The sequence below is a fragment of the Xylocopa sonorina genome, chromosome 4 (genome assembly GCF_050948175.1).
Source record: "Xylocopa sonorina isolate GNS202 chromosome 4, iyXylSono1_principal, whole genome shotgun sequence".
Lineage (NCBI taxonomy): Eukaryota > Metazoa > Arthropoda > Insecta > Hymenoptera > Apidae > Xylocopa > Xylocopa sonorina.
In genome coordinates this window covers 2,974,149-2,998,248 of record NC_135196.1, presented here as the reverse complement: position 1 = coordinate 2,998,248, position 24,100 = coordinate 2,974,149, and the positions used below count along the sequence as shown (strand labels likewise).

The 24,100-nt window shown below is 37.9% G+C and overlaps 2 protein-coding genes across 2 annotated transcripts in view; one reads left to right on the top strand and one right to left on the bottom strand.

Annotated features, from left to right (window-relative positions):
- The window catches only part of P130cas (Serine_rich_CAS and FAT-like_CAS_C domain-containing protein p130CAS), a 131,611-nt gene that overhangs the window by 36,458 nt on the left and 71,053 nt on the right, over positions 1–24,100 (bottom strand). Inside the window, exons 2-3 of the mRNA XM_076894546.1 lie at positions 19,542–19,691; positions 12,797–12,946 (exon numbers count right to left, since the gene is read on the bottom strand). Of these exons, the coding sequence (XP_076750661.1) occupies positions 12,797–12,946; positions 19,542–19,691 (300 nt within the window). The remainder of the gene's footprint in view (positions 1–12,796; positions 12,947–19,541; positions 19,692–24,100) is intronic.
- The window catches only part of Axed (BTB/POZ domain-containing protein axundead), a 155,735-nt gene that overhangs the window by 66,622 nt on the left and 65,013 nt on the right, over positions 1–24,100 (top strand). The window lies entirely within an intron of this gene.

Genomic DNA, 24,100 nt, shown 5'->3' with positions numbered 1-24,100 from the left:
TGCCTACTCTCATTTGCTATTAATATTGGAAGGTACAAACTTGAAGTTCTCGATCTGCTATACCTGTGTGATATCAAGGTCTGCAAGCTGAAAGTTTCCAACATGCAGTGAAGCCGATATGTTATAATCGTTAACATATTCTGAATCTACATTAAATTTCCCATCTAATGACGTTAAAAGTATTTATAAAGCTTTTCTCCACCAAAGTCTACAAAAACCTATTTTCTTATGAACTCTTTTTTTATATCCTATTTTCAATAGTAATTTAATAAGGAAAGTACCTGCCATGCAATAGAATTAAAGGATATTCTTCCTATTACAATTCTAAACAGTCTCACAAAAAAAGCTACTCGGTAACACTCTTAATATCTGCATTTATCTTTCCCCAACGACTCGCCTCAAATGACCGAAAACAGAGAAGTGAACGATTTCACTCCTCTCACGGTTCGCTCCATGCAACATAAAACGAAAAATAACGGCAAATCTTTGTCTTTCGGTTCGTTTACTATGAAACGAGCGAACTTTCGGTCGAAATCTAGACTCGACTTTTGTCACTCAGATCGGCCATCCGGCACACTGTGCGTCGCGTTTCTCGAAAGTGAGTTTAACGCTGGCCGTTACCGGTCGAGGGGCCGACAGAACCAGCCACGATCTGGTTTATTCTATTTAACGTCGCCGGAGCACGAGCCCACTTTCGCCTACGTCGCGAATACTCCTTGTTTTCTCCTTCAGCTTCCCTATGGCCGCTGCTCGGCCGACCTCAACGTCCACGCGACGCCACGACCAGATCTGCCTTCGCTCGAATCGATTCTTGTCCGATATGGAATCGCGCGCGATCTTATTTTCTTTTTTATACCGTTGAAACTGATCAGAATCACTTGTGAAAACTGAAGCTGTACGTTCAATATAGATCAGTGGTTCCCAATCTTTTCCTCCTAGCAAAGCCCTTCTATAATCTGCAAGAAATTGGTGAGCACCCTTGCGTAGTTAATTACGGTAATTTTGTGGAATTTTAAAAGGTGGACATTGCGAAGGTAATTTTTCTCTCTGTTATTATACAGACGAGGCTTAATGGTTTTTTTTTCGTGGTCATCTCTTTATCAACCACACAAGTTACAGTCCCTTTAATCGTGCATTTAATGCACCCTCTAATTCCATCTAATTGAAGCACTTCAAGCACTAAATATTGTCCTCTCGTTTTACCTCGGCATACAAGAGGAGGAAGGGGACGAACCGTAGGGGACACGTAGGAGAGGATCAACAGGCAAAGTGGGAAGGAAAAAACTGGAGAGAGTAGGACAGAGGGGAAGGAGAAAATCGGGCGAAAGTGAAAAGGAAAGTGCTCGGATAAAAGAAACAAGAGGCCGTGAAAACAGGAGAAAAGGAATACGGAAGACGACCAGACGGGTGTGCGCGCGTTTTGCTTCCATTTTTCCGTGGTTGAATATGAAAAAATGAATAGAAGAAGGCGCCGAGTTGCGAAGAAGTGCGAAAAGAATTCGACAACGTGGAAGATTCGACATTCTGTTTCAGAATAATTAAATTTCTTTTTTTTAACAAATTATATTTGTAAGAGATTGGAACTTAAATACTTTTTAAATTGTGTTTAAAAGATCTTCTTCGAAGAATTGTCACTGAAAATTATCAGAATATTCACTCACAAAATACTGATTTTAATGTTTAATAAAAGAAAAAAAAAACAAACTGGTTTCTGTATTTTTTTAGCATTATCGTAAAACAGCAAGAAAATACCACGAAATATATATTAATTCCACGCTAAAAGCTGAACGTGAAAATTTGGCAAAAATTTCGCAGGAATTTTTAACATTCATTTGAAACTACCTAAAACAGAGTAAACGTAAAAGTAAATATCACTTAAAACCGATCCACATACTGGTACCCGCTTGGCACACCATTCCGAATTACCATCGCAAAGTTTATTCACCCACGCAACAGAAAAAAGGGGCAAAAATTCCACTCTGAACCCGACAAGCGGGTCTCGCGTGATTCATTACGATCTACTCGGCGTTTCGCATGAAACGAACACCAGAAGAAAAAGAGAAAGAATATCATTTAAGAACGTCTGCGTACGTAAGAAAACCCCCAAGAAAGAATCGTTAAGAGAAGAACTATGCTTCGCGAGTGGGATGCGACACTGAAGACTGACACCTTTCGATCAATCAATAACCACTAAGACTCCAGTAATGGTAACCGAGAACTCCCAAGAAGAGTGCACGCGACATGCCAGTTCAACGTACACCTTCTACTTCAATTTTTATAATATAAAATAGGCGAAGCGTGATAAAGGAGTCAGTCGTCATTATTATTCAATTAGAATCTATATTTCTTTATTTGAGAGTTAATTTTCCTTCTTTAACAACTTAACTTCCACCTATAGAGTTCTGAAATTAAATAAAACACTTTGGAGAAATTGAAGAATATCAGTTATCGATTAAACTGTAATTTTACACAAAAACACGAGCATCCATAAAAAGAAGGGGGTCAGCAGCACGATTTTCAAACGGTGATAAAAGACGAGACATAAAAATGTTCCAAGAAGGAAGGAAGTCAATAAACACGGAGAGGGTAGAGGGGTAGAAAAAACGTGGGACAGGGACACACGTAGCAAAGAGTCTGACCATGGACACGTATGTACAAGCGATGAAACGCGTCCGCCCTTCTTTGAGCTAAACCGCCCTGCGCATTCCATCGAGATGACTCCAGGGACCCCACTTTGTGCTCCCTGCGCGACAGTACGTGTGCGGGTGTTCCTCCGCTTGATCACGATGCACCGCGAGCGCCGAAAGTCACTCCGAGGAGCAAAAACACCCGATGCGCTGCCGACCACTTTCGACGAACGAACCTGAAACAGGTACTTTCAACGAATCGGGGGCAATTTTCATTTTTTTTCTTTTTTTTTATGAAAAATACGGGGAATGTTAATCCTTTACACCCCTTCGTCAAGTGTAAAAATGAATAACTATGGACTTGGCATTGATAGGATTTAGGAACCCGCCATTTTGACTGGCTTGGTAATTTTTATTTTAAAGAAGGAACGCAGTGGGAGTTGGGAGTTAAGTTCAGAATTTCTTACATTAGAAATTCATCCACTGTATATTTGGAATGCCATAAATATCATATCTCGCATAAATGCACCCTCTCTCTTCTAGTTTAGACTACCAGAATGCATTTATAAAAATATACATAACACTTTGCACCCTTTGGCGAATATGACTCGACATCAATAATTAAGAAAAAAGAAACATATATAAGTCCCATAAATATAAATTACAACAAAGTTTCAGAGTTATATTTAAGAAACTGTCTTTGAAGTAAATTTCAAATCAAATACTTCAAATAGTAGGGAGCTGTTGGCAATAAAATTGGAAAGTAATTTAAAGTGCAAAGGGTTAAGAGCAAAGGGATAAAAAGCAAGAGAATTATGTCAAGGTTAGTTTCTTCAGAAGAATTTCACGAGTCCGCTGAGAGTAATAAAAATAACTAAACTATTATTACATTTTTAATTTAATGGTTACCAATGAAAAGAGTATGAAATTTTCCACAAAATCAAAAAGGCAACAGTTATTGCATATGCTTGGACTGAAGGGGTGTCAGAAATGAAATAATGTCAGCTTTTATCAATCTTCTTGCTTTGGAGGAGTTCATCGGCAAGTTGAAATTCGTGACGTGGATTCGAACAGAAACGAATTTTTTATGCAGCTAAAATCGAACTACGTAACATGTGTATAAACATTATCTATATAATATAGAATATATTTATTAATATATCTAAAATTAATAAGAATTCAAAACTAAAATTATGATTTAAAGTCCATTTCCTTCCTTCTATAACCCGTTCAAATTTGATCTCTGCGAACGGTGTTTTTGAATTAGAATTTTTCCCGCGAAATGATTCGCATGATAATCGAGGAGCTCGATGGAGCGCAGAGCCGCTCTTTTCGAATGGAACGCGAACGAGAGGGAAAGAGAAATGGAAGAAAGAGGCGGCAGAAGTGGCGTCGAAGAGTGGATATTGTCTGGGCTTACGGACATATAAGGACGCTAGTGTTCTTTGCGCGCAGCGCGAGACAAGGGAAGCTCCATGTAGGGTATCCTGCAGGATCGGCTTCTCGTAAATCGTTCGGAGGGAGCAACGGTATGCCACCCGTGTAAAAAAATAGAGGCGGCCGCTGGAAAAGTTTGCGGGGCTCTATTTTTGCGCAGACCCTCTTGTTGCACGCAGTTGCGAAACGCGTGCAACGCTACAAGAATAACGATCGCATCTTCTATCAATGCACGATTATCATTTAATGAACTTTTATCCTACCATGTTAATTGTTGTCGTCGAATTGGCACATTTTGTTACGTAAATAGACAGTAAGCCGAATTTTACATCTCTCATTTTATTTTATACGGTGCAAAGTATTTTTATTGCTGAATAATATTTATTAGTAAATTCTACATTATATATGCGTATCTATTATACTTTGGTTGAGATTATATAATAAAGTTACTTAAATATCGCAAACAATTTGCTAAACAGTAAATTGTTATCTTAATGAAGTTCTTCTAATTTTTATGAAAATCGTTTAATAATGTGAAATAGGGAATGATTGAGCTCATGGTTGAAATCATAACATTTTTCAAGCAATTGCAGCAATTAACCCTTTTTAAATAGAAAAATGTCTGCCCAATTTTTTTTATCGTTTCTAAATATGTCACCAATCTTTGAAATTCTCAATATTCCTCTTTGCAAGGCTTAGAAAAATTTTAAATTGGAATATGTTGAATGATTATGATCCGAACACATCGACTCGTACTCTGTTCGTACGCAATATGCTCCTTAGCACCACTTAATCCGCAAATGAAATATATTTCGCGTCATCGCGACTGAAGGAGTCGTTCAAATAACTGGCTTCAAGTGAGGCATCCTGTGTAACTTCTAACAAATTGAAAGAGCCATTATGAAACGCACAGTGTCGTTGTGAAGCGCACGGTTCGCTTCGATTTCGCTGCAACGGAAGCGAACGAAACGGAGAACAAAATTCAATTAAAAGTTCGACGAAATTAAAATCGCTCTAATCGACGAAATCGAATTCCGTCGAATAAATTGCATTTTTCGATCAAAACGGAACAAAAAGTGCAAAAGTGGCCGTTGACTATTGGAATTTTCTAAAGAATAATTCTGCTAAAGGCTTCGCACCTTCAAATGGTGCAAAGTTGTAGTGACGTTTTGTTTTATTCGTATCTAACATATTTTGGAGTTGTTCCGATGCTTAATAACTGTTAAGTTCCTTTGGTGCCGAAATGCGCCCCTATTTTGTGCCTAACATGGAGACAGTGTTCTTTATTGCACCAAAGCTAGAAACTAAGTAGCAAACCTGCATCAATCAAGTATAAAAATGACAGTAATTAGTATCGCCTTATTATTAGCTTATATCCGTTACACGTTCAAATTTCCGCACGAATACTTGACATTTTTGACGTTCAAAAAGCACATGTGCCATCTATAGTAAAACTTTTTCTCCAAATATAGATATATCTTTCGTATCTGAATGAAGTCTTAACGGTGCTCTGCGCGAAACGATTGTAGGATCAATGAAATGGCGCATTCTCGCGCTTGAAATCGAAGAACACCAGAAACTTGAGAATTGATAAATATTATTTTATAATAATGTCGAAATTTGTAGAAAGTTAACAAACATTATTTTTCCTGAAGTCTGCAAGATAATATACTAGACATCGAATACAAAAGTTTCGATCCGCTATGTTTGCATCGATCTCGATCGTAAGCTTGCGTACACGCGACCAAGAACTGACGCGAGTAACGAAAACGAGAAGCAAGAAAAATACCGCTAGGTCCATCTGGGCACCTGCGGCATGGTACCTGACCAGCGATTCCGTCGTGACGAGGCGATCTGGAGGAAGCTGGTACGCGTTACGTTGACCCTTAGCCGACGCTCGTATTTCTGTCGACGCGAACGCGTCCGTTCGAGATCCTCGCCGGCAAAAACCACGACCGGACGAGTAACAGAAGAAGAAGAAGAAGAAGAAGAGGAAGACCGTGTGGGCCTCTCTGGCAAGAAACCGTGAATCTATATTGCTGCTCCCCGGTTCTTGCGTAGTCGAGGGAACAGGGAGGGAAAGAAAGTCTCTTCCCGTCCGTTACCCTTTCCTCTGTCGCGTTATTTGCGCTTTTCAGGGACTCTGGGAGCCACGGTTCGCCGGTAATGGGAATACGATAGGGTGCGCGAGTAATTTAGACGAAGAACAGAGCTTTCTGCATGTTGCTATTGTTTCACCGTTCATGCTCGGATAATTGATATCAAAGGGAGATTTTTCTTCTTTTCTTCTTTCTCTCTAATTTACGCCCCGAACAATGACGGAAAAATAATTTCCATGTGAAAAGAGAAGCTTTATCCTTTTGTGCAATTTTGGAAAAATGGGGTGAGAGATATATGTGCGATACATAAATGATTGTTCAGACAGAATACAATTTCCTACTTTTCGTATTCATAAATTTGATTCGTGTTTTGGAATATGTGTAGTCACGTTGCAAATTTAAGGGTTGTCATGTCTTTTTGGAGGAAATGTAATATTTTTGTGGAACGTTAGAGATAATAGATGTATAATAATATATTTTATTTTTAAAATTCCATAATAATATTATATATCCTTCAGAAAAGATGGCAACCCTTGAAATTACAACGAGGCAAATATAATACAAATATATTTTATAATATTACGTAATCATTTTATTTATTTATCAATAATCCGATTATTAAAACTAATAGGAGCGAGAGAAATGAAAAGCGATGAAAACTCTAAACCACTTATCGCCGGTCATTTTTGCTCCTCAGCGATTCCGTGCGTCGATGTCGCACGCAACTTCTGCCATTCGCCGTGTAGCTATTTGTATCGATATTTGAATAACAAATGTTTGCCGGTGGAGGCGTCTCTTTTGTTTCGTTCTGCTCCCTCTTCTACCGCAATGCGCGGCGCATAAAAGAACTGGGGCTGAGTTATGGCCGTCGGGGCCCGCGGATAGAGCCTTCGAGGGGCTACAATCGGAGATTCAGCAGGTTGAAAAACGCCCGCGAACGTTAGGGGATGACATAACCGCGGTAAAAGCCACTCGCTGCCGAAATGAAACGTTGACAATACTTTATTCAGAACCGCTTTCGTGGATCGTGACTCGGAGGGGGGTTCGTCCATTCTGCGAACCGTGAAACGATTTATTTCACGGACGGAACGGCTTACGTCGATGACCTTTCGTATTTAAATGAATTTTTATCGGTGCTCTGCGATTGCGGGAACGATAAAATGAAATATTCTCGCGTTCGAAATGAAAGAACACGCGAAACCTCGAAATTAAGAAATATCGTAAAAAGTTAATAAATATTATTTCTCGTGAAATCTGTAATTATTTAAATAAATAATAAATGGTAAGAAATTGTTACGTTTAAAAAATATTATCTTTGAAGATTACAAATATCCAAATTCATCAAATTTCTTTCTTTCTCTTTTGATACTACAATTTAATAAAAATTCCAAAGAATGCTTCTACCTCGGCAGTTTAAAATGGCAACAAGAAACAATAGAAACCTTAATTAGAAAAGAGAAGTATAATCATTGATCGTTACTTTAAAATTCATTAAAGCTGCGCGACAATTTCAATCGTCAGAGTGAAAATTTCGAGAAAATATGATTAATTTTGTCGTGCATATTACGAAACAAAATTTTAGCACTGTTTCATCTAGAACAAAACTCGACGCAACGCGAAATAACAATTTTAGCAACGAAACGAACAAAGTTTCGCGTTACGCAGACGTATTCGTGAATTTTACGAATTGGAAGCGATACTCGTTCGCGGCAATGTCGAATAAATTATGGAACACGCGTGGAGAAATAATGGCCGATTAAAGAAGTTAAGCGAAGCGAAATATTGAGAGTCGCGACCCTCGCCCGTTTCTAAATGCGACTTGTATGAAGAGGACAAAGTGAATTATGGCTAATGGCATGATGGATACTCGGCCGGAAATTCAATAGCCAGAAAAACAACGATGACAATGGTATAACCGTAAACAGTTCGTGCATCGAGTGCTGTATTAATAACTCGGCACGCAACAGAGGCAAATTGTGCGGTACAGATAACAGAGGGTTGCTTTGAATTAAAACGGATGGAACGTTCGTTGAATTTTTCTACGCAGACGCTCGGGAGTGGAATTCTCGAAGCACTTCGACGAGGATATTGCCGCGATTATTCGAACGCGTTTAAATAATGGAAGAGACGAATAAAAAGAATTTAATCGACAGAGGTGACGGAAATTTCATTTGTTTAAACAGATGTAATGGTTCAGTAAATAAAACGAATGGTTTAATGAATTCTGTATTTATATTCAGGTTTTTAAATCTCGTATATTCAGGGTGTTCTGTTACTGGTAATACAACTAAAAAGGGGATGATTCTCAAGGAAAAAATAAGTCGAAAATATATGTAGAATAACAATTTTTCATTGGAGGCTTTGTTTTCGAGGAAATCGACTTTGAATTTTCACGTAAATAGCTGTCTCGATGGGACACGTAAATTACGAACACGTAATGAAACAGAATGTTTAAAACAAAGTTTGAAGTTTGTAACAAAGTTTATTATTACAAAAATTACTTAAAACGTTCGCCATCTCTTCTAATTAAATTTCTATGAACGGTTTCCAAGGTATTCGGTTGTTTTCATGTATGAAAGGCATTAATAATCTTTTCTTTCGATTACTCGCAACTTGTGATTTCTTCAGAATGCATAATCGATTTAATATGACTGCACAAGTAAAAGTCAAGCGGAGTTAAGTTCAGGAGAGCGTGGTGGCCAAGCTATTGTTCCAACACGACCAATCCAACCTTGGTAATGTTGGTTTAAAAAATCTCTCAAAAACAGCCTTTCAGTCACGAACGTGCAATAAACGAGGCCTTAGAAAAGGCCTTCACGTTTTATTGTTCAGTGTACCCGTATTCAAATGCATCTGTAAAATTGTCAATCACCCCCTTTTCGGTTCTACCACCAGATACCGAACATTCTGTATATATGGAACCGAAAAATATTGTATTACAAATACATCTATTGTATAATGCAACTTGAATGTAATTTATTGTATGTTTTATATTACAATTGTAATTGTAAATTATTATTATATTTTAGAATTTATTGTTTAGTTATAGCCGCAGAAGCAAAAAATATTGTAGTATAAGAATATCTACTATTGATACGTATTATACGTACATCTACTATAGCAAAATGCAATTTAGTAACAGTATAGTTAATTCATATTGTAATTGTAATTCAATAGTCATAACGATAAATTAATTGTGACAATGTACTTCTTCGGTTTTTCCTAGATTATCAAACCTAGAATTTACATTTTGATTGCGACAAATTTTTCATTAGAGACGAAACATTAACGCAATAAAACGAACGAGACGAAAGGAATTATAATGGCGGCAGCGAATCGGTATCGAAGAAGGAATTAGCTGTTTATTAATTCCGTAAATAATTCATCGATGGAAATTGCGCGCGGTAGAGATGAACGTAATGAAAATCAGCAGATACCTTTTTAATTCGCGATACAACCACGAGCATTGTGAACCATTTGCTCGCAGCGTTCGTTTTCCAGGGATCTTTATTGCGTAACGCGCGACAGATGTTAACCAGCTAGCGAAATGAAAACATAGAACGTTAATCGCAGGGAGTTCAGCACGCCACGTTTCATGCTCGGCTCGATAAATCACGTTAAATTGCAAATTTATGTATCGCTTCGTAAATCGTCGACGAAGATTTTCGTGTCCAGCCCGTGAACAGGGAAATCCAATTAACACCGCAGTATTATTAGTACCGGGCGTCTTAATTACGATTTAGATTTGTCGCCATTAATTAACATTGTGTAACATTAAATCGGAAATTGGTAATAAATTTATTAATTGGATAAAGAATATTAATTTCATTTTCGTTCGCAATATCAGATGGAATGAAAAATATTTTATTTTTAGAAGTGGTCTCCTTCTTCCAATTAAAATTCTTATTGTTCCTAATTACTATTTTAAACTGCTGGAGTAAAAGCATACTATGGAATTTTTATTAAGAAAAAGCATTAAAAAAAAATAAATAAAATAAATTTGATGAATTTGGATAGCACCTAGAATCTAAGTAACTTGTTGAAATGTATAAAAACGTATAGAATATAAAGTATAAAAAAAAACTATAATATTATTAATAATTAATATTATTAATAAATTATATTATATATAACGTTTTTAAAATAATTATTAAAATTAACCAATTATTTTCACACACTCAATCCTCCTACTAATTGATTGTACACGATTTCTCTCAAAGATTCCTTACATCAAGCACCAAGTCAAGACTAAAAAAACAACTCTCTCCCCCGCAAGTGTTGAATGATAACACACCATACGTGCACGACCGATAAATGCTTTTCAAATGACGAAATAGTACGTCCTGGTCAGTGATTTTGTCGGTGGTGAATAACTTTATAACACCTGTCGACATAGACTAAAAAGCCTCGGTGCGGCATATGAGTCGACGCTTGCGTCATTAAGCAGCTCTAATGTGAAAGACAATAATCTATTGTACCATTCTTGCGAGTATTCAGCGTACATTCAATTTGGCAAATCTTATCTAGTAGTTGGCTGCGTTGAGCACTGAACAGGAGGTCTGCCATTCAAACTGTTAAAGATAATTGTGTCGCAAAAATTTATGTCTAACCCGACAAGGGTGCTGCGATGAAAAAAATGTCAGAACCGCTGTCCCGCAGTACGCATCGAACAAAGACTTCTTCCTCATCGCACCTCCGCTCGACACGAAATCGAGGCTCGTGCAAGGCCAATCGATCGAACCACGGTACACTCGTAGAACCGACGTGGGTGACAGATGCTAAAGGACGGCCAATGGCAGGCTCGTAGCGAACGAATTGGTAGTCAGCTGATTTTGACAGAGCCCCGTCGCCGTCGCGGACCAAGGGGTGCGGCGATATGGGGTTCTGCGGCGAGCACAATGGAACCGACGCTATTGTGAGTGGCGTTTTCGCGTGACAAAGTCGATCGATGGGGAAGTGGCGGGCGACTTTATGAATTTCTACGTCCTCTCGAATCGCGAATATATTACGCGGATTGTTAAACTTTAATCTGAATTACTTTCAGCTGGGAATTTAGATTAAACTCCTTGCGTTCCTTTGGCGAGTGTGATTCAACACCAGCAAATAAAAAAGGAAATATAAGATCTCTTAATATAAGGTGCAACAAAGTTTGAGAGTTGTATTTGATACAACTAGTAAAGAATATTGTTCACGAGTGGCAGTCGAGGAACTGTCCTTTCAAGTAAATTTCAAATAAAACAATTGCAAGAAAGTTCAGTGTATGCGCCCACGCTGAACTTTCCGTTCAAGCCACTTGAGATTCTCATTGCGAAAGAATGCAAGCAAACTTGTAATGTAAACTCCTCAAGAATGAAATTTATAGCTTTGCTGTATCATGCGTCTTAAACTTTACACCATTTTCTTGATAATTATCGTCTTTATGCTATTGCAGTAAGTGTAAAGTATGTGCCAGAAGCAAAACTATTTGATTATAAAGTGTGGAGTGTGTGCGCTCAACTACAGAGCCCTGAAAAGAAAACGAAATTTCCTTCATCCACAAACAGTACGACTGTGGATGTAAATAACTCGTATCCCATTAGAAACGGTCTTTTACTCGTCGTGCAACACAAGAAAATATACGAATGTTTCGCTTCTTTTGCCATAAAGTGTATAAGTGTATTTATAATCAACTATGTTACAAAACAGTTCCGAAAAGAAAACGAAAAATTTAGTCGCCGAAACCCTTGGAATAAATAGAGAAAATGACGCGATTGAAATTAGTTTTCGTTTCACCTCGATATCTCGATCCGTTGCTGAGATATAAGGGCTCAAAGTTTTTTCATTCATAACTACGGCGCGCAAGATGGCGGCGGTGGTTATGAATGGACTTGACCTACATTTTTTCCAGGAAATACGTACGCACCAATAGTAATAGTAAAAATACGTCTGGCACTGACCAGCCCACGTGACTGACGATTGAGACAGGTCAGTGACTAGGTGCGAGCGAGAGGTCCGTGTCCTCGCGACGAGGACAGACATAGTAACCGATTAAAAATTACCCTTCTCTTCGCACGACGATATCTCGGGAACCGGAAGTTCGATCGAAATGATTCGAAAACCTTCTTCAACGGAAAGATCTCCAGCTTCTAACGAACTGAATTCCGTCAAGTAATAATTTTTATCTTCAGAGATATAGCGCTTCCAACTTTTTATAATTTTAATACGGGTTAACCGGAGTTTAAAGTAAATTCTTATCGAAAACGTGCAACTTTTTCCTGATTAATTTCTATCAAACATTGCGAGGCAATGTTTATTTATTATATAAATGCATAAAATGAAGAAGAGATATATATTTTATTAGACGAATCGTCTGTGTAAAGAAAATTAGAAAAAATTTAACCGACCATATCTAACGAACCGTATTTATATGAATATGAAAGGATGAAACATTCGTGATATATGACGTGACCATGAAATGCCCGTATCACCGTGTCGCGTGTAACACGGGATCCAATTCAAGCGTATATCTTCTCGATATTCCCCGGTGGAAGAATATAATAAATACACGCAAAGAAAGAGGCGTAACCGCGCATACCGCACAAGTATTCTGCGCCCCATGAATTTAATAACAATATCGTATAGCGTATAACTCACCCTGTTCGGTTGAACGTGCCAGCTACGCCGTTTTCCATGCCTCTGTATACCGTCTTCGGATATGGTTAGGTCAGGCCTGCTGCCAGCCAAACAACCCCCTGTATCATATTGGCCGACCAGGAGTCTCAATCGATTTCCTGGACAGATGCCCTGGGCAGTAAAAAGAAAAATCTGTATAGCAATAACTGCGTGCGTCCGGGTGCAATAACGGCTTAAAGTAATATCGCCTGCATGGCCAAACTTGCTCGCGATACACACTCTCGTTTCTGCGCGGTGAGATATTCAAAGAGGTCTCGAAGCTTCTACGAGTATACTCAGTAGCTACTGGATAAATTATATCTTCCAGTTTTTCAATCCTCATCCATTTTCTCTAAATAATTACTGATTTAACGTGAATCAATTTATCCAGTTAACGCATCGACGCTCAGTTTGAGTTCGATGATGAACGACGAAAGCAAATTCTTTGAATTAGTCGATACTCCAGCAGTTCGACAAACGGTTTAACAATCTTTTCGTAACGAACGAAAGAACGATCGAAGGGTTCGTGGATTCGAACAAAACGCGGGTTCGTTTTCGAAACACCGGCAGACGGTGATTCGTGCGTCGAGCTCTATTAAACTGTTCATTTGCCGTGGCATAGAGCACCGGAAACGACAATGCGCCAGAACGGAGCCCGATCCATTACGAATTCCATTGACTCCCTGCGAGCGAAGAAAGGAGGGAACAGTCGGGCCTGGAACATTCGTACACCCGTTAGATCGCACGAGCGCATCTGTCGTTAATTTTTGTACGGACGTGCGAGGCAAATCGATACGAAGTCGATGGTGCATCGTCCTGGGCTAAGGACAACTTTCGACTCGGATGATCGACGGACGACCTCGATTCGTCGCGTTAAATGGGACTCGAATATTTCAGTGAAGTGTCGAAGATGTGAAAATTAAATTATTCTGCTTAACTTTCGTTAAGATGACGCTGGATTTAGGTGGGCTTTACATTCGGAGTGTTGAAAGTATTTGCGCAATAAATTTACCGTTTTGCAAATCGAGTTCTGCAATTTTTTGTAAACTCAATTCCTGGTTTTCCAATTTTTGTTATAAAAATAAAATCTACCGTAAATTTATTGTTAAGAAAATAAAATTTGTATTGGACGAAACGATGAATATAAAATAGAGAGTTTGTATTATGAATTCATCCTTTCGCTGATTAAATTGCTCGGTTTGAAAATTAACCTTTTATAAGTTAAGCTGCTCCTACTAATTTCGTGTAATTCACTCCTTCACAAGTTAAATTAAACAATTTTTTATAAATTAAAATTCAAGGTTTCAAACTTTTGATGTAGAAATTAAAGCTACCATAAATTTGTCGTTAAAAAGGCAGAGTATACTATTAAATGGAATGATTTACGAGTAGAAATTACTCAGTATTACACCTCGTTTACCATTAAATGGAACAATATATGAATAGGAATATGTCTAGGAACGATTCAAAGCTACTTCAACTGTTGACTGAATAATAATTAAATACTAAACGTGGGTCATTTGATGAACATCTACAATCACAAATCAGTTTTAATTTCATGATTTTTTTCACGAGCCGACAACTTTATCTTTGTAAACCATCGTGACTTAAAATTTTAATTAAAAGATACTCAAACGGTTAACAAATGTTACATCACAAAAATTGCATAGATGTAACGTTCGTTAAGTTGCGTGTTAATTATGTGAATTGATTACTTATGTGAATATTCACAAAATGCAATCTACTAGTTCTGACCAAAAAATTACCATTTCCGAAGAAAGAATGGAGGTTTACTAGGAAACGCGTGGTTCTCGATCCTCTCATCCATCTTCTCAGACTTACTGGACTCGAGATGCGATTTTACAGACGTCTACCGTCAATCGAAGCTGTCATTGGCCACGTTGGTAGCCTCAACTGGTAGACAGGAGGCAGGACGAAGCGCATATGGCGTTCGTCGAAAAGAAACCGCGCGAGGGTGGCTCGGGATTGAAAATTGGAAAACAGGGGTAGAATGGTGTACCATGAGTTTACGAGGAAATTACTCGCGTTCTCGCCAGGGGTTGCCGCAGCTGAGGCCCGGTGTACGATCGCCTCGTCCTTTATCCGCAATCATTTGCGTTATACTCGAACCGCATCAGCAATTTACTCGTACAATTTCAATTTTAACTTGTGTACGCATTTTGTATATTCTTCTCCAATTAGGACGGTAATTTTTTTTTATGACTCTGTTGGGAACTATTATTTCTGCAAATTGTAGCAACTGTGGCATGAAATTACCATCAGCAGCTCAATCGGTGTAGCTTGAGTTGTACGTATTATTTAATTTATAAACGGTTGATGAATTTTATTTACATACTCTCAGTTTTATGTAATAAATATTAAAAAACTAAATATTTAAACATGTCAGAAAATAACTAGTTTCCGAGTCTCGACAATAGACTTATTCTATGTATTTTAAGATTAACTAAGTTAACAGCTAAATTATCAATTCGTTGTGTAATGGTTAAAAAGTTAATTAATCCTCCGACTGTCCTGCTCGAGTATTCCTGTACTAAGTATTAAATAAATTTGAAGAAATGCAAAGAAACTTATCAAAGTTTATCCTACATCACACCAACAAATAGTTCATTAAATAAAATCTTATACAAGTTGTATTAAACAAGGATAGAAGTCGACGATAGAAATTCAAGAACGAAATTTCGTTTGCAAGGAAAATATAAGAGACTCGCGTTACGAACGAACAATTAGCTGAACAAACGAAAACTATGTGTACCAACATGGATGACGTTTTCTTTCGAATGACGAGCATTACTAACGAGATGGTCAAGAAGCAAATATGCCAAGAATGCATCTATGTCAAACAAGCTAAATGTCAGCAGTGAATGCACGTTTATGTGCATTGAAATGTAAGAGCGCTCGAAGGATGACCAATGAGTTTTAAGAGTGGAGGATAATCAGTAGAGTCGGTGGAACGAGCGTTGGCGAGACTTTAAAGCCAGTATTTGAAAACACAACTACTCAGTGAACGCGACGCAAACCATAGTGAGTTATGACGATCATTGTGTTTCTAATTATTCGATCACAACTGTATTACGCTTTGCTAATAGAATATTTTATGAATACTAACTTCGTACAATGCAAAATTCCCATTGATTGTTCATACATCAACCATTTGACAAATCTATCTTTTTATTTGGTGCAGAAATCGATCGATTATGATTCATAATGATAGCAATGAGTTTGAATAATTATTAGATTTCTTTCTTTTTAATGGTGCAATATTCGTGTACTGTGATGGATGACTAATTCAAATACGTAAAGAATTTGAAGCCTAGACATTCCAGTGAGTCATTTGAAAAGAAAAGCATAAAAATTGCTCGTGCCTGTGTGTTCAGAGAGGACACATAGTTTTGACATGAATAAAAAGAAGAATTAGTAAATTTAGGAAAGTTTGATTGTCCGAAGTGAATATTTTTTTCACCCATTGTACGTTATTTAAATTAATTTGAAGCATTATTTTTATCTTTATTTTGTTCATATTAAAAGTAAATTTTATTTTTTCTACACTTTTAATGCGTAAAAATTGCTCGCACAGTAACCACTATGCAATGGGGAATGATGTGATTTGAGAAAGACGAACACTATGTAATAAGAATTAATCGGATGAAATCCAAAAACTGGCACAATAACCTGACCCTTTATTAAATTTTCTCTACAACTAAAAAATAAAAATTAGTTAATTTTACCTGTCGACAGCGTCCCAATAAATTTTTATCTAACTATCGCCAAAAAGTAAAAAATAAAAATTGGTTAACCTTGCCTCTGGACAACGTCCCAATAAATACACCGCACGACAAGTTACGATCGGCAAGAACTGACCGCACTTAACAACCACTTCTCCGCATTCCAAGCGCATCCCAACGTCCACAGGGTGCTCGACCATTGCTGAGACGAGTTTTAACCCTTTATAGTCCTTTGTCGACTTTGTGACTCGACGTCAGTAAATAAAAGAAGAAACAAGTATAAGTTCTCTAAATATAAATTGGAACAAAATTTTAGAGCTATATTTAATATAATTAGTAAAGAAAATTGTTTACAAGTGGCAGTCGAGGAACTGTCCTTCGAAGTAAATATCAAATAATAGGGAGTTGTTGGCAAAGAAATTTGAAAATTATTTGGAGTACAAAGGGTTAAGGAGTGATTCTTCAAGTCGAAGTAAAATGAAAATCAAGAATTAGAGAATCGCGTTTGAAATTTTATTTTAGAGAAGAAGAATTTTAAAGATCACTACGCGAATGATCGATACATACACTTATTTTATAAATCTTAATGCACCTGCAGTTGTTTAATAACATTTTTGTATTTTTGTAGCTTATGAATTGTCAACTAAATTAATTATGCAACTCGAGTAAATTCAGGTGTTCAAAATTTATGTTAATAATACGCTACAAAGACGAAGAAATTAGTAATTTTAATATCTGAATTATTAGTTAGTAGATTTAATTCTTGTCCTCTTTTTATCAATATACATCAGGAATTTTCCATCGGTTACAATTTATATAAAAATGATGATTTACGATACGTCAACATGGTGGATTCTTCCATTAAAGAAGATATAACAATCTTCTTCCTTTCTGGAAAGAATTTTAAGCTACAAACATACAAATAGTTCTCCATTTTATAGACGTATCTTTAAACGAAGACAAATTCCTTGTACATATCTCTCTCAACGTTCATTTTATTTCTTTCAGACTTGAATACAAATGTGACAAGTGTTCTAACATCTGCGAAGAGCAATGTGCATATGAATGTACATACATACTCTGAAAATTAGCAATAGCACTTAAATTTTTCCAGCTAATCTAAATTTGTCTAGTTAATATCATAAGCGTTTCGAAGAATACACTCGATTCGCCCCAAACAACATCATCTCAACTATTATACATTGAATTCCAATATCTTCCAAAATTACTTCTCTTAAGAATGAAACCTGCAACGTAATTTTCATCACTTTAATTCCACATGCCTGCGACAAATTGAAAGGAAATTCGACTACACGAAAGCTTCTCTGTTGAACGCAGGGTGGGACATGGAAATCGCGAATAAGCTCGAAGAACAAGATGGCTGTAAGTCACGTAGCGAGCAGGCCGCGATCCCTCGAACGGAGGTCGAACGCGGAAACGGTCCCGGGCAGATCGCACTTTCGAACTCATTTAAAACGGGCGCAGCTTCTTCTACAGTCGCAGATGAAGATCTTAGATCGAAGAGGTAGTAACGGTGCGGCCTAGCGTCCTCGTTTCCGCGATAATAATGCGGTGTCACGCGCTCGACCGGACAGAGAGGCGCGAAGTCCCTCTGTCTTTCCATCGCGAGCGATCCAACGAGGTTAGCTGCGGCAAGTCGCATGAATAATGGGCCTGTGTACGTCTGATCGTGTATGCTTCTTGTTTAGAATGGCTGATAGACTCCGCGGGACGTTAATAGAGCCGCGGCGAAGCTTCTGCGAGCGATCAGCTGTTCTTAAACTTATGTAGTCCGAGGACCTCCTCTTGTACATTTTTTTTTGGCAGACTCCAACTCAAATCTAAGTCCAATAACTAGTTAATCCTTTGACTACTATTGGCGTCTAAAGGCGTTTAGAAAACTTGTGTTTGCAATGCTGTAGGCACTCGGAAAATTTGCGCTTGTAATATTAGAAAGTGTGCACTTTTGATGCTATGAGCGCTTAGAAAGTTTGAGCTTGTGATGTTGAAGACGCTTAGAAAAATTGCACTTCTGAGACAGTAGGCGCTTAGAAATCAAGCGTTTGTGATACTTTGGTTGCTAAGAAAACTTGCGCTTATGATAGTGTAGACGTCTAAAGGCGCTTACAAAAATTGTAATACAACAATGCAGAACACAAGAAATGAATAATATTGTTTTAATGTAGTAAAATTCAGTGTTTTCTCAGAAATGCACGCTTAACCAAAAGTTTCACCGTTTCCGGCGTACATCGCGAATGAATTCCTACCGCATGGTGGGGCTGATGCGTCTCAAAGTCTGGCGTAGTCAAAGGGTTAAGTAACTGTTGAAGCAATTGAGCTTGCAAGGACAGAGGAAACTCTACATCAGGGGTGGCCAAATCGTGGCGCATATTCTTTTGAAGTAGACGTCATAACTGAATGCATCTTCATATTTACGACACTTGAGTGCTCTCTATTCAATTCATACAGCATCCTTACTCGTCAGTTCGTTCCACATTTTTACAGTTTATAATTGGAGGATGTGAAGAGGGAAAGAGAGAGAGAGAGAGAGAGAGCGTGAGTGAGAGAACAAGCGGATTCGTCTACTGCAATTTACGAAATTCGAGTGAGAACTAACATCGAAGCTAATTGATCGATTAAAATTGTGTGGAAATAACAATAAAAAAAAGTTGAATAAAATCTGAGAGAAAGTTGCAGAGAAATCGAAAGAGGGAGTGGAGCTTTCTTTAGAGGGGGGTGAAAAATGAAACATTTATCAAGAAGATTAACGAACGTTTAGTTTTCTACGGAGTTTGCAAGTTCAACAGATAGTCGTGCACGATGAATAACTGATAACGCTAACTCAGCGAGGCAACGAGAACCCCGAGCGAGAAAGATGGGCCTCTCTCTCGGATGTTTTTCCTCTAAAATACTGTAGCAAAGTGAAATAATCAGCTTCGCGTTGAAAGGTACACGGCGGAGTTCCTTTTGAAGGTGGTAATTACCTGTCTACCTCGCAGAGCGCACAACCACCAACCCTCGAGGCCAGCGGTGTTTTGTTCCAGCACGGTAAGAACGTCGCCCTTTCGGAAAGCCAGTTCGTCCGGGGCTTCCGCGATGTTGTCGTACAGTGCTCGCGCCTTTACACATTTTTGCTGCAACAGAAATGAAAGCATGCAATGTACTACTGTTCACGTTCGAGAATCTTTCGGACGAGGAATGTCACGAGCGACATTAATTGCGATTATTCCTTTCGGTGTACCATTAGCGATGATTGATGAAAAAGTAAAAACTGTAAAAAGAAAAAGTATATTTCACTTTGATAGATCTGTTGTAGAGGAACATACTTTGAGTAATCTTTATTATTTGTAAAATCATGATAAGTGGGTATAAAAGAAGTTTTACTAACTTAATGAACACTTAGATAAGGATTAGATTAGGGTTGCAACAGAGTTAGATTAACAGAGCCATTCAGCTAATAATATGTAATCATAGCATTTAAAATTGGGAAACTTTAATTTGTTTTAATATTTCCTAAAGAAATGTCTCCCACCAAAATTTTTGCGAGAAAATTCTTGTAAAAATCGATACCAAAAAGAAACGTAAAATTTCAGCAGGAAAACACGCACGGCGATACGGTCGGCCTCCTCTAAAAGAGCAACAATTAATCGCTCGATGCACGACAATCGTCCGCGGAGATAACTGCGTTCTCAGAATGAACGATCAACCAGGCACGTACCCGCTCGCAGATTGCAAGGCACGTACAAAGCGGGCTCGTCCTTCTAATCAATTGAATCCCATCAAATCCTAGCCGCCTGTGCGACTACGCGCCGCTATTTCGAGAAACGAAAAGCGGATGGTCGAAGCAAACGGACGAACGAACCGAGGGACCTGCGTGGCTCGGTTACGAGGAAACCGCGGTCGTGTTTCACTTGGCCCCAAGTGGGTTCAATTAAAGTGCCACCGCGGGATCCACGCCGTCCATTTTTCGGAGCGAACGGCGCACTGATGTCATCCAGCTTGACTTTGACGAATGTCGCGGAGGAAACGCGGCGCCTGCCGTAATCTTAGCCTAAATTAACGCGCGCCATCGTTATCGACGCGCTTGAACCGTGATCGACCCCTTCGTTGACTCATCAATGGGAGAATCAGCGTGTTTTTATTGTTGTCCACGTCCGAGTATTACACGCGAGTAATTTATTTTGGTACGTTGACCCTTAGCTCTTTCACCTCTTTTTCTTCAGACTCAGATTTAACCATGACCGTATCTTTTTAACGCGTTCACTGCCCCGCCGAAATTACGTGTTTCGCTCAGAACGTCACGAATAGAAATTCATTTTTCATTTCAGATCTAACGAACATTTCCAACTGCTCGATGGTACACATTTTATTTCAAAGCATTCTTTGACCAGCCTTAATGTTCAGAATGCGTTTACTGTCAATTTTCATTCAACTTTTATTAAATTGCCGTCACATATGACCACCGTGGCATACAACGTGTTAACCCATTCGTTGTCGGGTACAAAATTTTGTGACTGCATCGGTATTACCTAGATTTTTTTGTAAAAAGTACCAATTTCAATTATATAAAGGAACGTTCTAAAATGGGAACTATGATAACCGAAATCTAAATAAGTATAAACATAAATATAATATAAACTGAACATGTAAAAGAAAAACTTATATTAAAAAGTATTTAAAAAACCTACTTGGAATTTTTAGATATTATCTTATAGCACATGTCAACAATTTTATAAAAAAAGTAGCAAATCTCCAAGAGAAACTATGATATCTGTGAAATATGTACACTAAAATACAAGGTTATAAAGTTATGATTTGTGAACGTTTGTAGCGCCTAACTTAACATATTCTGTAAGATATACCATTTCTAATTGTTTTCATTAGGGAACGCTGAATGAATTAATTCTGAAGGAGAAATTTTAGACTCTTAATTTCATGTACATTATAGCATTCATTTATTTATGTAATATTTATGTAACATGTCATTAACATCGTTGATGAATTTTTAGTGACGATACAATTTGCAATATTATGTTATAAATGAGTGTCAATGAAGTCGTGCATTTTCCAACTTTGACTCTGACTGAAAAATACCAATTTTTCGACTGTGTTCTGAACACAGAATTCACCATTAAGTTTTGATTCTAATAAAATAACAAATATAATAAAGTATCGATTATTTCACGAGTGACCGCCATTACGAGAAACAATATAATTGATCGTTATTACGGCTCGGCAGAGAAGTTAACAAACTGTTAATTACAGGGTAAAAGCTACAAATAATTGGGTATCATTGTCTCGCGGAAAATTAGCTATCGATGCCAATTAAAAATTACCAACACGCAAAGGACAGTGATCGTTGAACGCTCGAAAGTTTCGACGTTCAACGATTGCCTTTGACAGCGTTTAAAGAGCAGTCGAATAACGGAAGCTCGATAAAAGTTCGCTGTAACGATCAAAGTTCCCTTCTTCAACTGAATTAACAGAGACGCCACTGAAACGTTTTTAAAGCTTAACTCGCGATTACCTTAAAATACTCTCGACTCGGCTTCAAAAAGCAAGTCGCGAAACTTTTATTCACCGAATAATTCAGTTTCACTGGCATTCATGAAACTACGCGAATATTAATAAATTTCTTCTTTGCTACACCCCTGCGCCGGATTAAATCGAATTCGGAAATTCAATATCACTTGTTACGAGGTCGTCATCAGTTCGTATTAATCAATTTTCGTTGCACAACGAAGCATTTCGCGGGAAAAGAATTTTAGATTTTTTAGAATAGTCACCGGAACTTTAATCAAATTTTTAATAAATGATTACTTGCCATATTTTATTTCGATCCTGTTAAAAAAAGTGATCCATACGATTGAGACATTCTTAATAATTTAAATGAAATAATTTAATTTTAATTCTATTAAAATTAGAGATTCTACTTCAATATTTAGTATTTAACGCGACATGAATAATTGTTATCCATTATTACAAAATAATTCGTTATTACCGCACGCATAAATAATTCAATTCCGAGAAGAGGAGTAAATGTAGAACGCACGATTTAATTCCAAGAACTTCCTTGTGAAGTAACAATGCAATCGATCGACCGTAATTTATTTATACTTCGAGACGCCTGGTATCTTCGACGAGAGAAATAAAACTAAGCCTCCCATTAATAGTTGTCCGCTCTTAATTACCGGGTTCTACAGCGCACCCTTACAAGGACGTTGATAATTGGTTGGCAGTTTCGTCACTTCAATTAATCAAGAACCAACGACAACATTTCCGCGACGCGGGTCGTGCGAGCCACGAAGACGATCGAAAGTGCAGCCAGAGGGTTTTAATCATGGAGCAATTAGCGGAAGTTACCACGTGAGCGACCAACTGATTAAACATGATCGGAAATTAATTTCTCGAATTAGCTGAATTAATTATCCTCCTAATTCCTTTTTAAATATCTCGCAATTATCTACTTTGCCATTCCATTACCAGGCTCACTTACGTTTCACGAACTTATGATAGTATTATCAGTATTATTTAGTTATAATGTTATGATTGCTCCACGTTTTCAAATGATGCAAAGTTGTGGAAAGAGAGAGAGAGTTTTATTTGCATCTAGCGCATTTTAGAGTCTTGTCTTGATGCTCGGCACTTGCTAGCTTTTGTTAAAATTTTATTCAATTAAATTATACGTTGAATTGAAATTAATTTTTGTCGGATCCTGTATGTTCTTTAATATGGCCTTTGCAAAGTAAGAGACGTTTTAATTGTTCAAACTAATTAAGTCCACTTTAATCAATTTCTCAGGTTTCAATGTACCAACACGCTTCGTTAACCATCGACCTTACAATTATACTTCTTCATTTTCTACGAATTCACTTTTGTATCAAATTTTCTCATTTCCATATATAAACCTTATATTTTTTAAGATTTCATCTTGTTTCAGTTGTGTATCGAATGAATTACGTTAATTCATTTAACGGTAGTAATTACACTTTCACAGTTGAGATCAAAACGAGGAAACGTTCAATTATCACCGTTTCCTTCGTACGAGCCGAATTCCTGAACGTAGATGGCGTACAAAGCAACGCGACGAGTATTTCAAGTTCGTTCGAGCCGGTGTATCCGTGATCCTCGCATCGATCCTATTTTGAGAAGGGTCGAGCGGCAGCGAACGCGAACGCGACATAAGTCGTCGAAGAATGCAGTTTGGCCCCGTAAAAGGACGGCGGGCTGCCGACGAACGTCAGGCCAGTCTGGCAGGTACACGCAGGTACTCACGACCTTTCGAACTGCCAGGTTTCGGTCCTCCGTGCGGTTGAAACGACGCGAAGCAGGTCATCGAGCGGTCTCCGCGATACGAATAATTACATGGGATGGAACGCCGCGATTGCGGCCTCTGAACGACCCGTACCACCACTTCGGATGGACGCTACGACTATTTAGTACCCCAGGTAAACAATATATGTATCTACTTAACATTTTTCCTCGAGAAATCTCTCCAATTCCTAAACTGACAGTTGTATTAGATCGTAAACGTTATAAAGTG